At 34.6% G+C, this 16109-nt stretch overlaps 1 protein-coding gene across 1 annotated transcript; it reads left to right on the top strand.

Annotated features, from left to right (window-relative positions):
• The first annotated feature begins 294 nt into the window (after positions 1 to 294).
• Positions 295 to 15326, top strand: LOC121416112 (RNA-binding protein 8A-like). Its single transcript, XM_041609576.1, has 6 exons — positions 295 to 393; positions 4047 to 4106; positions 5139 to 5213; positions 5929 to 6065; positions 8141 to 8283; positions 12249 to 15326. Exons 1-6 carry the CDS (start codon positions 324 to 326, stop codon positions 12265 to 12267), a joined length of 504 nt encoding a protein of 167 aa, XP_041465510.1. The 5' UTR covers positions 295 to 323; the 3' UTR covers positions 12268 to 15326.
• The last annotated feature ends 783 nt before the right edge of the window (positions 15327 to 16109 follow it).

Here is a 16109-nt window from a genome sequence, read left to right as displayed (position 1 = left end):
AGATTCAGATGGAATTCGCTTTTTGCCAAGACGTATGACATTTATTTTTGATCTACTACCTTTTCTAGTTTTCGAGTTTTGAGGCGATGTTCGAATCCAAAAAAGATGGGGCAAGAGGTAGGGAGATGAAAAGAGTTTTTCGCCCTTCAAAATCTGAAAATTTGAAGAGTTTTTTATAGGCTTGATAGTTTTATTCTGTACAAAAGCCCCCCCCCCCCCCTGGAAAGTCCAGAGGATCGAAATTCATCAAATATTCTTTTTGTATATAAAGCAATAATTTTTCGGCGGCCCGACCTCTACGTCAGAGAGAAAACATCTTCACGATGGCGGACGTTTTGGACATTCACGAAGCAGAAGGAGATGAAGAATTTCAGGTTGACGAGGAATCTGATCGTAAGTAATGAATAATGGATGCTCCAATATAAATAGATTTTGTTATATTTAAATACTGTTCAATTTAAAATGACAGATCTAGAATACTTTCGTAAATCATGATAGTTAACTTTGACATGGTTGGTTTGATCAGTCCCACGTATGCGCTCCTGTGTCTGTTACGTCGTGTGTCGGACGTCTGTCCTGCAAACGCGACCCACTTGTTCACTGCTACCATGATCCTGCCTGTGGAGAATCTACAGGTAGGACTATGGTATGCCAATGCTGTATTGAGCACACACTTTAAAAATCATTAAAATATCACTATTGTGACCAAAATTATTAATTTCCATAGAGTTGAAATTCAATTTTTTTAAACAAATAATTTAAACAAATTTAAGAGCTAAGTTATATATGAAAAGCTGTTTTGTAATGGAAACTTACAGTGTAAAAAATTAAGCATTTGTCCCATAGAAAAAGAGAAAATAAGCCAAAATTGCCACCCTTATTTTGCCACACATGGAGGTGTAACTGACAACAAGGTTATCATAAAATGACGCGACCAACATTCAACAACGTGATCAACCACTAAGTTAACTTGTGGGAAAACAATCGGGAACCAGGATTTAGTGTTTTAGGGGAGGTAATGGCATTATCCACTCATTCAATGAACAAGGTTATGATATAACCTTGTTCTCAGTTATATCTCCATGTGTGGCAAAATAAGGGTGGTAATGTTTGGCTATTTTCAGTAGAGGCGCACGGCCAATATTGGAGACTGTCTCCAATGTGGGAGATTATCTCCTATATCAGAGACTTTTGTGAAGAATTTGGGTATCCAATTTCAGAGACAGTCTCCAGTTTTGGAGACCAATTTCCTTTGTTTGTAAACATTTGCGGCAAAATTACCTTGGCGGCAAATATAAATGTGATAAGCAGATTCCTCATGAAAAATTACCCCTTTTCACCGTCTACTTTAAAAATTCACCGTCTACTTTTGTTTTGATAAGGATTTTTGTTGTCAATCACACACAGAACAAATGGGCTTCTGACCTCAGTGAGACAAAATTTTGGGTGGAAAAAATCATGCTTTTGTTGGTGTTGTTTCTTTTGTCCTTTTGCAAAGCAAGTCTCCAATGTGGGAGATTGTCTCCCCTATTGGAGAGAGTCTCCCATATTGGCCGTGAATTTTCTCTTTTTCTTTGGGGCAAATGCTTGATTTTTTTACACTGACAATTCCATTACACCTATTATTCTTACAACTTAGCTCTTATTTAAATTTGATTCTTTAAATTATTTTTTTCTTAATTAAAAATAGAGATCAAAAAATGAAAATTTTCTTGCCATATTACTTTTCACCATTAGAGGGCGTGCACAAAAATATGCCCAAAATTCAAGTTTTTGAGTGCTCTGGTGAATACAAAAATTATTCCCAAGTTACTAATGAAAAATAAATTGCAACTGTATGGAAATTAGTAGTTTTGGTCACAAAAGTGATATTTAAATGATTTTTTAAAGTGTGTGCTCTGTACAACATTGGCATGCCATAGTCCTACCTGTAGATTCCCCACAGGCAGGGTGGTAGCAGTGAACAAGTGGCATTATCGTGATATTGGGAACCACCGTTCACATACAGCAGCACTTTATTCAGTCACACACACGGTTCCTAGTTGAGGACGCAATGATGATGTTTTTTTTATATACTGTCATATACTTCTTCATCATTAACGTCTTGGCACTGTAGCCATAGTGTCTTAAGCGAAGGACAATAACAAAGATGGATTTCCCCAGGAAATCCATCTTTTCATAACATGATCGCTCGAAATACGTTTATTTTATTAATTTCTACACCTTCCTACGCCTAATGCGTAGGAAGGTTTTAAAAAATGTTAAATAAAAATGTAAAAAAAATTATGATTTCTTACCTAACTGATGCCACGTATACCCCTCGATCCACATGTAAACAACAGAAATACAATAGCGTCGACCTTTGAACCGCTTATGTATGACGTACTTCCGGCTAACGACGCCGTTTTGAAAAACCATTTATAGATAAAAATTATTATTTTACAAATATTAAAATTTATTACATGATTATAAATAATTTGTTAAATACTACAAATTATTTATAATTACATAATAAATTTTAATATTTGTAAAATAATAATATTTAAGTCGATACCAAATTTAGCTGTTTATGTTAGAGCCGATTTTACTTGAGACATCATAAACCAACATTCACTCTGATCAATATTAAAGTAACACGTAACACAAATACTTGATACTTGATGTAGTAATCCCTATGGCAGCTCATACAGAAGCTATACTGGGATGATGAATAAAGTGAGCCACTGGAAGGAGCATCATGAAGTGCAGAAATGGTGATGAATTGACATAGCAATTTTGTATTTATATACTTCACATTGTTTAGCGTAATTTTTCTTTTCACAGATAGGTTTTAGGTAGCCAATCAAAATTTGGTATAAAAGTGATGTCATATGGGCTTTAAATTATGTTCAGTCGATCCTACGCCCCAAAATACCCTTAATCTACATGTTAAAGTAAAAATATGACACGGAAAATAATTTTGGCGCACTTTCAACTCATTCTGGCCACTGTGCGACGCCTGCATGCACAGAACTCTGCTCTATCAATGCTCGAGTCACCGCTAAACCAACACTCGCCACCGTTAAACCATCGCTAAGCTACGCTAAAACAACGCCCATGTTTTTTATTTTTTCCCAATTTTGTGAGCGGTGACGAGCGTTGTCGAAATTCGACCCTCTCTCCCTACCGCTCCACGACCTCTCCAACAATGCTCGGGCGGTGTGAACAGGCCTTTAGGTTTTTATTCTTTTGACAAAAATAAGAATAAACAATATGTCCATACCATTCTTCCTATTCCACCCTTCGCTTTTTCCTTTTTCTCCTTTTTCCTCTTCTTTTTTTTCATTCTATTTGGGGAGGATGGGGGGCAACCGTCTCTATCAAGGAAACTCAATAATTTTGTTTTAAAATATAACATTTCATCAAAAATATACACAACAAAATAAATCATGACAAATAATAATTAGGTCGATTACATCATTATTGGACAATGAATTCAAAATGTTACTATGTTAGCACTACATGTATTAATACGCACAATAAAAGAGAATAAAATATCAATTTAATTAAAGATTTGTGAGGAATAGTCTAGCACAATTTCTCTCTTTTTTTGCAATAAAAAAAATTCATAAAAAATCAGCGTACTACTACAAGCCAGGTCAAATGCTTTATATGGTCAGATTGGGATAATCTCATAATGAAATATCACGCAATATCTTCTTAGCATGATTCAAGCAATGTGCTGAATTGATTGTACAAATGCAGTAAGTAGAAGAAAGATAGCTTTGAAATTAGGAAATACAAATATATGTTTTCCTTTCATTTCTTTATCCCGTTTCTTCCCTCGTTATTTCTTATCAATGTAATCTTATTCTGCGAAATAATATGTGGATGAAGGCTTAGTGTCTTTTGGGGGAAATCATATTATTGCCCAAAATTCAGATAGTTACATGTTAGGCTTGCACAATTTGTATTAACGCCACAAATTCCCTGCTTGAATGATGATGCTTGTGGAGTTTTATCTAAATTCTTACCCATTCTTCTTTCTTTGTTTTCTAAACTTGCAGAAAGTATTCAGAAGCTGAGGCAAAGCGTAAAAAAGAGGAAAGGGAGAGGATTTGGCGCTGGTAAGTACAATATCAAACTACAGTTTTAACCTAGTTGTATTCTATAAGAAACGGTTTAAAAATACTAGAATGCTTATTACATGTAGGTGAGAGTCAGGTCTGTCAGTCAGCTGATCCTGAAACAATTTACTGTCAGTCAAAAGTGAAATTTCTGGCGCACTGGTGGACATATGGAATAAATAAACACTTAAGATTTATATTTCCTGAAATTTCACAGTATATTTCAAGCCAAAAATCAACCATTTCAACTATAGAAGTACAGTTCTCAATTACTTTTCTTGAATTCTTATAGCATTAGTTGCAATATTGTTGCATTGTGTGTAGCAAACACTGCCATATTTCTTTTCAACTACCAGGAATCTTCACTTTCCTTGGATAGCACAAAACCCAGTGAAGCAATAAAGAGTTGCAAAAAACATAGTATATGTGGCCATACTCCCACATGCAAGAATATCATGTCGTTACTGGCTGATGAACTCAAGCAAAAAAATTGAGAAATCTTGAGTGGTAGTCTCATTTCCAATAGTGCCACTTGTTTATTAAACGTTTTGACATTTTTTATGAGAAATTTTACATCTGAAACTGATTAATTTTGAAATTTTCTGGTGATATTGAATTTCTTATCAGTTACTGCTGGTCTGTGCCAAAAACCATCAGTGAACAACGGTAAAAAATATAAAACTTGGGCTTAATACTAGTTTGTAAAATTACAAGAAGTACATGCTGTTTCACCGAATATTCAGTTTCTAGATTATATGTTTTTAATGCATGGAATTTATCAAACTTATGCTTCTTCTCTTTTAGTTTAGGTATGCAATGATTCTTTGATCCAGGGACTCGTATCGTAAAGGAATTAACAACTGTTGTACCTTGCCATTATGGCAACGGCCATGGTAACAGGACTCAGCAGCCAGTAGCAATCAGTGTTTCCATGGTAGCTGCCTTAATTGCAAAGTCACAATAATTCTAACTTTTAATAAACTGGCACCAGATGATAGCGCAGTGAATTACATTTTTATTGTGTTACTACAGAAGGAGGAATCCGTACTGCTGATGATGAATTCCAGGGTCTTGAGATTGATACAAGTGAAACAGGGCCTCAAAGATGTAAGTAAAAACAATACTTTTGAATAGTTTATACTTTTTCTATTATTAATGGAATATTATTTTCTCTTGTTTGTCTATCCTGCTTTTGTTCTCACGACTAAAGAGATTGTTTGATGAATCAGTTTTAAACATATTGGGGCGACAATGATGTGATTACATTTGGGGGAGATAAAGATCTAAGGTCACAGAATTCTTCATAGGGTATATCAATCAACAAGAACCTAACTTTTGTGATTAATTGTAAGAAAACTTTAAAATTAGTAACATTTTATGAAAATGATTGCACTTAGCTTTCAAAAACATACATGTACCAGAATGAGTTTTCTAGGAATAGTTTCCACTGAACACCATTGTTCTACAAAGGCTTGAAGAGTGGTTCACATCCACTACTCATTAAATAAGCAAATTGTTTGTGTGTGATGCATTGCCATATCTGTTATCACTGCGATTTTATTTATTATTTTCATTTTGTCAAGGATTGTTGTCTTTCATTAATTGATAAATGAATGGAGTGGTTTGTATTCATTCAATTATTTATTGATTTATTTCGTATTCATCCATCTACTCTCTTAGTTTCTGTTTCCACTGTTTGTCAAATCAAGATTTATGTAATTATTTTGATGTCGATGAAGATATTGTTTGTCCTTGGCTGTGTAAAATCATGATTTGTGAGATTATTTGTAATAAATATTTTGTCTACCATTGCATGTTTCAGCTGTAGAGGGTTGGATATTATTTGTGACCGGAGTGCATGAAGAGGCTACAGAGGAGGATGTAAGGGATAAATTTGCTGATTATGGAGAGATAAAAAACACACATGTCAACCTTGACAGGAGAACAGGTTACCTCAAGGTCAGTCATTAAAATATTGTCCCCACATCAAAATCCACAATAAGTCATCCAAAATTGATTTTTTTTTATCAAGTTTTAGAAAGCAATTTTAATTTCTTTAATTCTAGCTTGTCAAATTGATCACCAATTATCACATGCAAGAACTTTATTCAATGAAGAAGAATTTCAGTCATAGCTTCAAAAAATAAGGAGAAAACAGGGTTTAAAGTTTGGGTTCACTCAAGCATGGCACAAGCAAGCTTGGTTAAACTCTTCCATCACTACAGAAAAAGTGGTGTTCAGGAAACCCTTGAATCTTGTCTTTAGTTGGACTTAACTTAAAATTATGATGAAAGGGAATTCATTATTTCAGATGAATTTGCTATTTTGGAAAAAAAAACCTTGCCTGAAGACTTACTGTTGGTTTTTTGATGGAGTTCTCAAATTACACAACCAGTATCACTTTGCATAAAAACTTTACTATTTCGATGAATTCCCACTATGAATAGCTATTACGGAAACCTTTTTTTTTCTACTCCAGAGGATTGGTCCTATGTTAGATACCTTAATATCAAGTTTATTATGCAACTGAACTATTAGCTGTGTTCAATAAAGGGAGGTAGTTGACACATGTACGTGTATTTGCAGTCAATTATTACTCATTTGTACATGGGTTTTCATTGACTTTACAATTAAAATATATGTTATATGATGAATTGTGTCTGTAACAATACAGGGTCCCGAGTCTCTCTGATTGTCATGGAGACTCTGAATATTGCATGATTGTAAAATGAGAAACATCTCCATGGTTCATACACTGATAACCTCAATTGGATTATTCATCTTTGAGGAAGACCTCCTTATTTGCTCAGTATATTGTCCCTGTAACTAGGTAAAGGTGAATAATGAAAGTTAAAACTCTGTGTATTTTGTAGCATTGTTGTTCCATTTTGGTGTGGAAAATAGGAGAAAATTGGGAATTTAGGTGTAGGTATTAGGGCTACCCTGTTTTATATTACACCTAGATAGATCCTTGTCATTTGATTTATTTTATAGTTTTTTAATATCAATCATTCAGCCAATTTCACAATGACATCAACATTCATGCAATATGGGATCCACAGGATTTTTCCATTACACACTCGCAGAGACCACTGGCACTACGGAAAAAACACTTGCATTTGCAGCATGTAAAACTGTTATGGGACAATCAGCAGACTGCACTCACTCAGTACCTCTGCATCCAAATCCATAACTGTCAAATGAAAAGATATATTTTGGGGGATCCTATAAAACAATGATTTTTTTATTAATTTGTGCAATGGATAGCATACTTCATTCCGTGAGAAACAAAATATTCTGTCCATTGCACTCATAAACATGCATTGCTTGTATTACATATTAGTTTTTGTTAGAAATGCATTGGGAGTTGACTAAACAGCAAGCCATCATTTTAACTTGTGTCTTGGGTTTGCTCATCTTTTTCACTACTTGAAAATACATGTGTGTCCCGTCGATATATGAGACTCTTAAATTGCTATTTCCAATTGTCAACTCATATTTACACCATTCTGAGATATCAACAAGAGCATGTTATGAATCTAAAAATGGGACATTCTTGGTCACGTGTGTGACAGAAATTTTGATTAATCTTGAGTTTAATTAGTAATAAATCAAAAAAATTGAGATCTCTAATTAATTATGATGATTTTGAAAGTTAAGTTTCATTTTGAAATTCACAGGAATTTCAAATTGAAATTGAATTTTCAAAATCATGCTTCTGTTTGAAGTCACACACGTGACCCACTTCTTTTGACATCTGACCTTGAACCTGCGTATTGTAGACAGAAAAAAAATATTCTCAAATGATAGCTTACTAAATATGTTAATGTTACATAACCTCATCTGTAAAAGTTTAGATTTATAACTTAATTAAAGTCAAGATTTGTCATAATTTCGGTCACACACATGACCAAGAATGGCCCAAATGTTGACCAATCACTTTAAGCGCATTTCAGGATAGATTTAATTTCTGTTAAGGTATAACTGTCCATTTTTTTGTCCTTCTAAATACTATAACTCTCTTATGATTGTAGGGCTACGTGTTGGTGGAATTTGAAACATTCAAAGAAGCACAGAAAGCTATGGATGCCTTAAACGGTGAAGAGATCTTAGGTCAAACAATCAACGTTGACTGGGCTTTCGTCAGGGGACCACATGAAGGAGGATCAAAGAAAAGGTATGTCTCTCATAGAATTTTATTATTATCTATGTACATGGATCCTTGAAGCTAGGGTTACACCGGAACCTAATCAGCAGCAAATCCAACCGAATACATTATAGACCAGTTCGTAGTTACTTCATGGGCAATTTTGGTCAAATGACCTTCCATTTCTTTCATCATGATAGGCAGATTTCAAAGCAAGATATTACATAAGCTTGCCTTACATAGCAGGATGAAGAAATTGAATAGACCAGGGGCCGATTGCACGAAAGGAAGTTTCCAAGGACCGTCTTTCGTGTCGCCCATCTTTTATGATGCGCTGTATGCGGGAAATTTCTGAAATGTATGATTAACAAATAAACTTTGTTAACTAGCATTTAAATCAATTTGCATACAATTTCATAATATATCAAATCATTTATAAACAAAGATTTTGTTTACTTTAACGGATGAATAAAATATGTTTGCAGGTAATTTATCTAAAATGCGTTTCACATGGCGCATCATAATAAATGGGCGACACCCAAGACGATTCTTGCAAAGACCCTTTCGTGCAATCGGCCCCACGTGACTAGAATAGCACACCAGTGAACACTTAATGAAGGTATTTGTTGCATTCCTACTTTGAATGCATATCTTAGCATGTTGCACAATGTACTTGACAAACTGTGAAATACCAGTAGTTCGTGGAAGCATTGTTGTTTTTTGCGGATGTAAATGAAAACGACAATTCAAAAGAATATATGAATTAAGCCTGAGTCATATCGATTATTTTGAAAACCGGTGTTCGACAGCTCTAATTCGATCGAACATCGATGCATCGAATATTGAAGGCGGGGAAAATTTAGTCTTTTGTTTTTGCGTCGATGCGATGCGCTTTGCATATGCACTACGCACTGACGGTATGCGCTGGCGTTGGCCGGGTGAGCGTTGCACAAGCAGATGACAGCAAAGTTCGTTTGTATTTTCCATGATCACAAAACACACAAAAAAGGCCGGGGACCAAAGCAGAATTCTTCCCAAAATATCTTCAACAATGATATTTGCAGATGACAACATATAAGTTTAAAATGAAACAATAATAAAGACATGAATCACGCAGAGTCGATCCGAATGATTTTCGGTCAACTAGCATTCGCAGTCCATTCACCAGCCCCGTCCGCAGCTCCGTACACTCACTCTCCCGAAACGACAGGCGTGCTTGACGTCAACGCCAGCAAACAAGTGCAATCAACGGAGAGCGCTGTAACTTGCCTGAGATTGTGTAGTTGGATCCAAAATGAGCTCCAAATAAATTTATGGGAATAAATACGTAATTTTCTCTGGATGGTCATTTGAATTGCTATTCAATGCTGATATAACGATTGTGAGGAAAGATTGTGGAATATGAGTTATGACGATGTTCGAGAATTAATCCTGATGACAATCCAGTTTTTTTAGACGCAATTGAGCATGCGATCAAAATAAATACGAATGTTTCGAATCGAGCCCTAAATTCATCTAAATTATTACGATTTAACAAGATTTTATGGTCATACTAAGAATATTGACGATGTCAGCAAAGTATATTATGTTCATATGGAAGAATTAATACTGGCCGGATTATTTCTGTTGTTATTCCATATATCTCTGGACGACTCCTCCAAGCTCCGAGAAAATAAGCACAATGCGCATGCGTGTTCGATGACGTATGACATATTTTCCCATTCATGAAATCAGAGCCCAAAGTTGGGCACAAACTAGCTTCAAATTGATGGGGAAAAAAAAATCAAACGCAATTTTCTCTGTTTTGTCATGTAAAATGTTATTATATGGTGATATTACGAACTTGAACAGAGAATTTGCATGTAGAAAATGTTCGAGAATCAATCCTGATGTGATGATTTTTTTTTTTAGACAAGTGCACTAGCTCGAAGTCAAGTCGATCGTCATGAGATGTCCGCCATTGAAAATTGAAACGAAATACAAACGTTTCACATCAAGCTCTAAATTCATATTAATGATTATCATATGCAAATTATTGTTAAATATTACGATTAAATAATGTTCTATGGTCATGATATTAATATTGTTCATGAAAGCAAGATTTATTTTACGTTGATCGCGTCAATTTCCGGCCATTTTCTGGTTTGATTAAAGAACAGTACTGCGCATGCACGATCGATGGCCATGACTCAATTCCATTCATGAATTCATCGTGCATAAAATTTTATCTCAGCACAGTACGAGCAGACGAGTAAGACTCGAACTATGATGGAAATAAACTTCAAATTAATGGTGAATAGCATCATAATTACTCAATCGGTTTCATTTTGGGGGCAATAGAAATCAAGTAAGTAGTAGTAAAGTTGGACATTACTGATATTTTGATGATTGATTGTGTAAACCAAACGAATCGGCCGGCCGACGTATTTTTTTTTTTTTTCGATGCACCGATTTTGCAAAATCTGCACCGGTGTTCGATGATATCGATCGAACACCGATTTTAAAATCGATTCGACTCAGGCTTAATATGAATACTCTTGACATCAAAGTTGGTGCTTATCTCATTAGATTTTAAAGCACCATGTCACTTTAGTGCAAATGACCTTCTTCTGATCATGCGTAGAATATTTTGATCATGCGCAGAAAGGAACTACGAACTGGCTTATTCTGGTGGTTTCGGGAGTATACTGTTCTCCCTCTGCAAATGCTAGAAAACTCGGGAGGGGTTCATAACTGTCTGAGCTCAGTGCATTCAGCCATGTTCGTTTCGATTCGGGTCAAAATTTGGGTCGTCGTTCGGCTGTAATCGGAACAAACGGGCCACATTCGGCACTATTCGGGTGGCATTCGGCATTATTATGGATGGTCAGAATTGATTCGGGTAAATTCTTGGAGATTCTGCGCTAAATCGGGACCCTTTCGTCTCTTTTCTGGGAGCTCCCTGAATCAGAGACGAATGAGTTCCGAAACCATCTGAATCAGTCCATATTCGGGCAGAATCATTCTAAATTTATTCGGGACAATACGGTTTTGGTGTAACCCTAGCTTCAGCCATGAAATTTTTACAATTTTAATTCAAGAATATCAAATTAGCCATTTGTCATTCACTCAACTTTTAAAATAGTCCTAAAGAAAGTGAAGCTTGAAAATTGGACAAAGTTATATAAGTTGTGTTATTATCCTTTTGATATTGACTACCTCTGTGTCTGTTGTATTCTGGTGACCAAGAAAAGGTAATTGTATTGTAGAAACATTGTCGTAATAGGGAGAAAAGATTATACGAAACACGAATTTCACCATTCTACAATTTGACCTTTTTTTGTGCATTTTAATAATGTGAACAGTTCCACCCCCCCCCCCCCCCATTTCCTTGTGATATTGGTTTTGTGAAATGCTATGTACCCTAGTTTTACACATCAGGGATCCGATTCATAAAGACTTCTTATAATAACAAATGCAAGATTTCTATAACAAATTTACTATCAGCCAACCAGATAGAAGGATTTTAGTAGCTTTTAACTGTTATTGTATAAAATTTGTTATTGTAACAAGTTTTATGAAAAGGACCCCTGAACTTATATTCGGATGCATAAAATATAGTGAAAGTAACTTTTTAAGCGGATACAGTACAACTCCTGTGAGTAAAAAAAAATGTTTTAAATCCCACTCACTTAGACTGTGGCTTCCATAAAGACATTGTATTAATAAATTCATGTCATAATCTGTGCATCTCTTGATACATCCTGAAATAAAATAAGTACAAGGAGATTTGTCTGACCTAATTCAACCACTATGTTTATTGTAGAAAGTAATTTATTCATTATTTGAAGTGAGTTTATTCTTCACTGTCAAGTTGGGTATTATTTCACATAAATTATCAATTATTTGTTAACGTCTCTGCCCTGATTATTTCTTTTTTAATTTCTATGATTGAATTAATCTATTGCTGTTTTCTGTTTTGTTTTGTTTGTCTATATCTTTTTATGTGTATACAGGAGTGGAAGAAGGCGTTAACACACGTATTGAAGGAGTATACGATCTTTGTAAAAAATTTCTTGTTGTATATGCCTCAACCTTGTGACCCAGTGGAGAAGAAAAGCTGATCATCTGGGTTTTTGTAAAAATTTTGTGCAAACTTGAACCTACTGCATAAAAACTGCCATTGATAGTAACTTTCCCATCAGTGGTCACTCTATCATGGAGATAACACTAGTCAAGTCAGTATGGACATCAAGAGTCTTTCTCAAGCTGTGGTAAAGAGTCTGTAATGGGAGGTATACTTGAGTATCATCCAATACTCCAATCTCACCAAAGTGTTGTGGTTTTGTTTTTGTTTGCTTTTAATGATTTTTCTTACAAAATCAGTGATTTGATATAAGAAAGTTAAATACAAATGATTATATTGAAAGTAAAATACAAATGATTATATCTGAAATTTCAGCCCAGTTCATGCTTGGGAAGTGATATTTATAAAAAGGGAAAAAATGTTCAGATATTTCTTCAAAGTTGCAAATTACAAGCTATGAGTCATTTTTTATATCATACCTTTCACTCCATAATAGTTTTAGGACATGCACATTCATATTATGTTGTAATTGACTGGAACAATGATATACACTCTTACCAAAAGTTGAGAGAGACTTTAACATTGATGGCAAAGCTACTTACAATCTTTTGTTTCAAGCAATGCTCTTTTCCTGAACAGAACAATTCTCTGTAAATGCAGAGGTATTTCACAGAGAAGTGCATTGGAATTGCTGCATGCAGTACAAATGCATTACTGACTGCATCGGACACATTGTGTCCATGATAAGTGTGTTGGCAATCCATCACAGAAATCAATATTGCATGCATATGTTGTATTACACATTACTCAATGTATTCTCTTGACTCTCTGTGGAAATCCTTTATCTTCTTCCAAGGCCAAGGTATTTGTACAAAACATGTTATTGTAATCCTGAGACTTTTAATCAATTCAGAAAGTGCAGTCACATTTGATGGATGCATGGTCCATTCATCACATTGAAAATCAGTTTTAAAACAAAATATGAGAGATGCTACCAAGTAAACATTGAGTGCTGAGCAAGAAAGTATAATTCTTCCTTTGCTGTCCGGTGCATAAGGTCTTTGAAACCACTTGGCCACAAAAAAAACAGTTTTAGAGACACAAGCCCTCTGGTAGCTTTATGAGTTTAATTTTGCATACTCTATTTTATATTAAACACATCTTGAAAAAGCAACAGGTATCTCATGAGATGTCTTTGCTGTTACCCAATCATGAATTTGAATCCACAGCCTTTTCCCTGTAAGAATGATGCTATAACTACTCCATCCCAGCTTGGCTCAATTTCAGACCATAGTCTGCTTTTTGGTGTATGAAGTAGATCATTTTACTACAAAGTAAATTATTGAAGGTTGCTATGATACGTTCTAAAATGTATCATCAGCAATCTGATGATACAGTTTTGTAATGGCTCCTTTGATTGTTCGGACACACAAATCATATTGGAAGCTTTCATCATATTTTGTATGATCAGTGGTATTATTGAACATTACAATTCCAAGTAAGATGTTATATGATTTGAAATGTTTCCTGTAAATACTTTGATACATGTATCCCAATATAGTTGGCTACATTTTGTTATTCGATTGTTCTACTTTTCTTTCTTTTTTTAAATTATTTTTTTGTGTATGAATTTTTCTAAACTGGATGTGTTTCCATCGTGAGACATTTTATTGGCATTTACAGTGAACTCCTATCCCTTCCACAGCTTTGAAAACATGAATTTTCTTGATTCTTTATATTGGATTAATTCAGGTTTCAGTTTATTTACAAGCATATTTGGAAGTATCAGTAATCAAAGGCACTATGTTATTGGTATGCTCATGTATTTCTGTCCATATGAAAAAAAATATAAGGCATATTTATCATGTCGCTTCTGGCATTTTTCACTTGTGTGTACATTTATCTTGTGTATGACAAAGGCCATGAGTTAAGGAGAGATCTTGGCCCCATATCACAAAGAGATGCGATTGATCAAATTTTCACAACTATGGAAAACCAGGAAAGTCAACATCTAAAATGCATCTTCAAAATATTTTTTTAGATATGCTGTATATTTATACAGCCATTATCTGATGGAAATTTAGTGTATGCCTCTCTTTGTTTGCAAACGACATTGTACAAATTTCCTGTAGAAAAATTTATGACATTGATAGATTTCCATAAAATTGAGGTCGATAGGATCAATCATAACAGATTGTAAAATAGGACCCTAGTGTATACTTGTATGGGGTTTTTCAAATGTTATTATGCATATCATGAGATGGAGGGTGGTAATATTAGGGCAATTCCATAAGATACATGTATGTACATATCTGATTCTCAATGTGTCAGAAACTCCTGAAATGATTTGACCATCTTTGCTGCTTCGTGTTGTCAAAGGATTAATGGCTTGATTTGAACCATTCTTAAAGTAAAAACTTTGAATGGATTAAAATGGTGGCCGGATGGTCAAATATGTTGATTAGTTTATGAAATTGCCCATTAGTTCAGTTATTTTTATCTTTTTCATGTTGTTGCCCTTTAATGTGTCCAAGAATATCCATCCTTTTTCTTCGTTAATACGTTGATAGTATTAAGACTTTTTAAACTTGTGTGCAAGCGGTCATTGTGGGTAGAATTTTTACACTATTTCTGACATTACTTTGGACTTGTCCATGTATTTTGCAGTCTTTGATAATTTGATCAAATATGAGAGCTCCGAATATCATTTTCCCCAGCATTGTTGATGTCTTTATCAATTATATAAAAAAAATCATTAAAATTCAAAATTTCCAACCATTGTTGTAATTAGTGTGATGTCAGCAAATCTTTAGAAATCACTGATCTCAGTATGATTGATGTCCTTGGGATTATAATAGGAGTCACAATTGTAAAATATTTTGATGCCTAGAATGTGAAATGAAAGCGCAGTACATGTTCACTTATCCTTTCCAGTGGTTACAAATAATTTGTTCAAACTTTTTTATGTAACATTCAGATAGAAATAAAAAGAAATGAACAATCTTTTTATCAGGCGGTGCATTTTATTTTCTTTTTTCGTGACTTGTAGAAGACCAAAGTGTTCACCCTTTGTCAAAGTTTGAATATTATCACTAAATATCGTCAAATTCATAACTCATAACTGAGGCATACTTCAAAATCATTCAAGGGGAGGGCAAAGTTTGTGGATTATTGCGATTATCAGACCTTGGGCCCGTTGCAGAAAGAGTTGCAATCAATCGCATCTCTAAAAATCATGCGCAACTTGATTTTCAACCAATCAACAGCGCGCATTTCGGACTTGCTATTGATTTTTTGGCTTGGGTTTGAATGCAACTCTTTCTGCAACGGGCCCCTTGTGTGTGATGAGGAAAGAGAGAATGTGCGGAAAGATAATCATGCTTGTGTGTGTTGGTACTTGGGATGCAAAAATTATTTGTACAATGTTTACTCCTTGTGTGTATTTTGTTTTTCGAGATGTGCAAATCAAGACAGAGAGGGAGACAGGAGTGTTTGACCATTCAGTTCGTCCCAATATGCAACTAGCCCATTTTGTCTTAAGCATTTTAATATTTTACTAAAACTGATCAAATTTGGTGAAACAGATTTGTGTTGCAATTAAAAGAAGTACATTTATAGCCAATCATAATCTTTGAATGAATTGATGATCAATGAACTTGTGAATAATTGAGGTATACTGTTAATGAACCACAGGACAATATATAGAGATGGATAAGTAGATGGATAGAAAGGTTGATACAAATTTATAATTATGCTCAAAAAGTCAGTGAACCCCATCAAAAAATGCACT

The sequence above is a fragment of the Lytechinus variegatus genome, chromosome 5 (genome assembly GCF_018143015.1).
Source record: "Lytechinus variegatus isolate NC3 chromosome 5, Lvar_3.0, whole genome shotgun sequence".
In the NCBI taxonomy this organism is placed as follows: Eukaryota; Metazoa; Echinodermata; class Echinoidea; order Temnopleuroida; family Toxopneustidae; genus Lytechinus; species Lytechinus variegatus.
This window is presented reverse-complemented; position numbering and strand designations above follow the sequence as displayed.

Bases quoted from the DNA above. Each gene is read 5' to 3' on its own strand.
- LOC121416112 (XM_041609576.1), top strand. From the start codon at position 324: ATGGCGGACGTTTTGGACATTCACGAAGCAGAAGGAGATGAAGAATTT. The intron at 4,107-5,138 runs GTAAGTACAATA...GTGTTACTACAG, and splicing joins AGGGAGAGGATTTGGCGCTG to AAGGAGGAATCCGTACTGCT. The intron at 6,066-8,140 runs GTCAGTCATTAA...TTATGATTGTAG, and splicing joins GGAGAACAGGTTACCTCAAG to GGCTACGTGTTGGTGGAATT.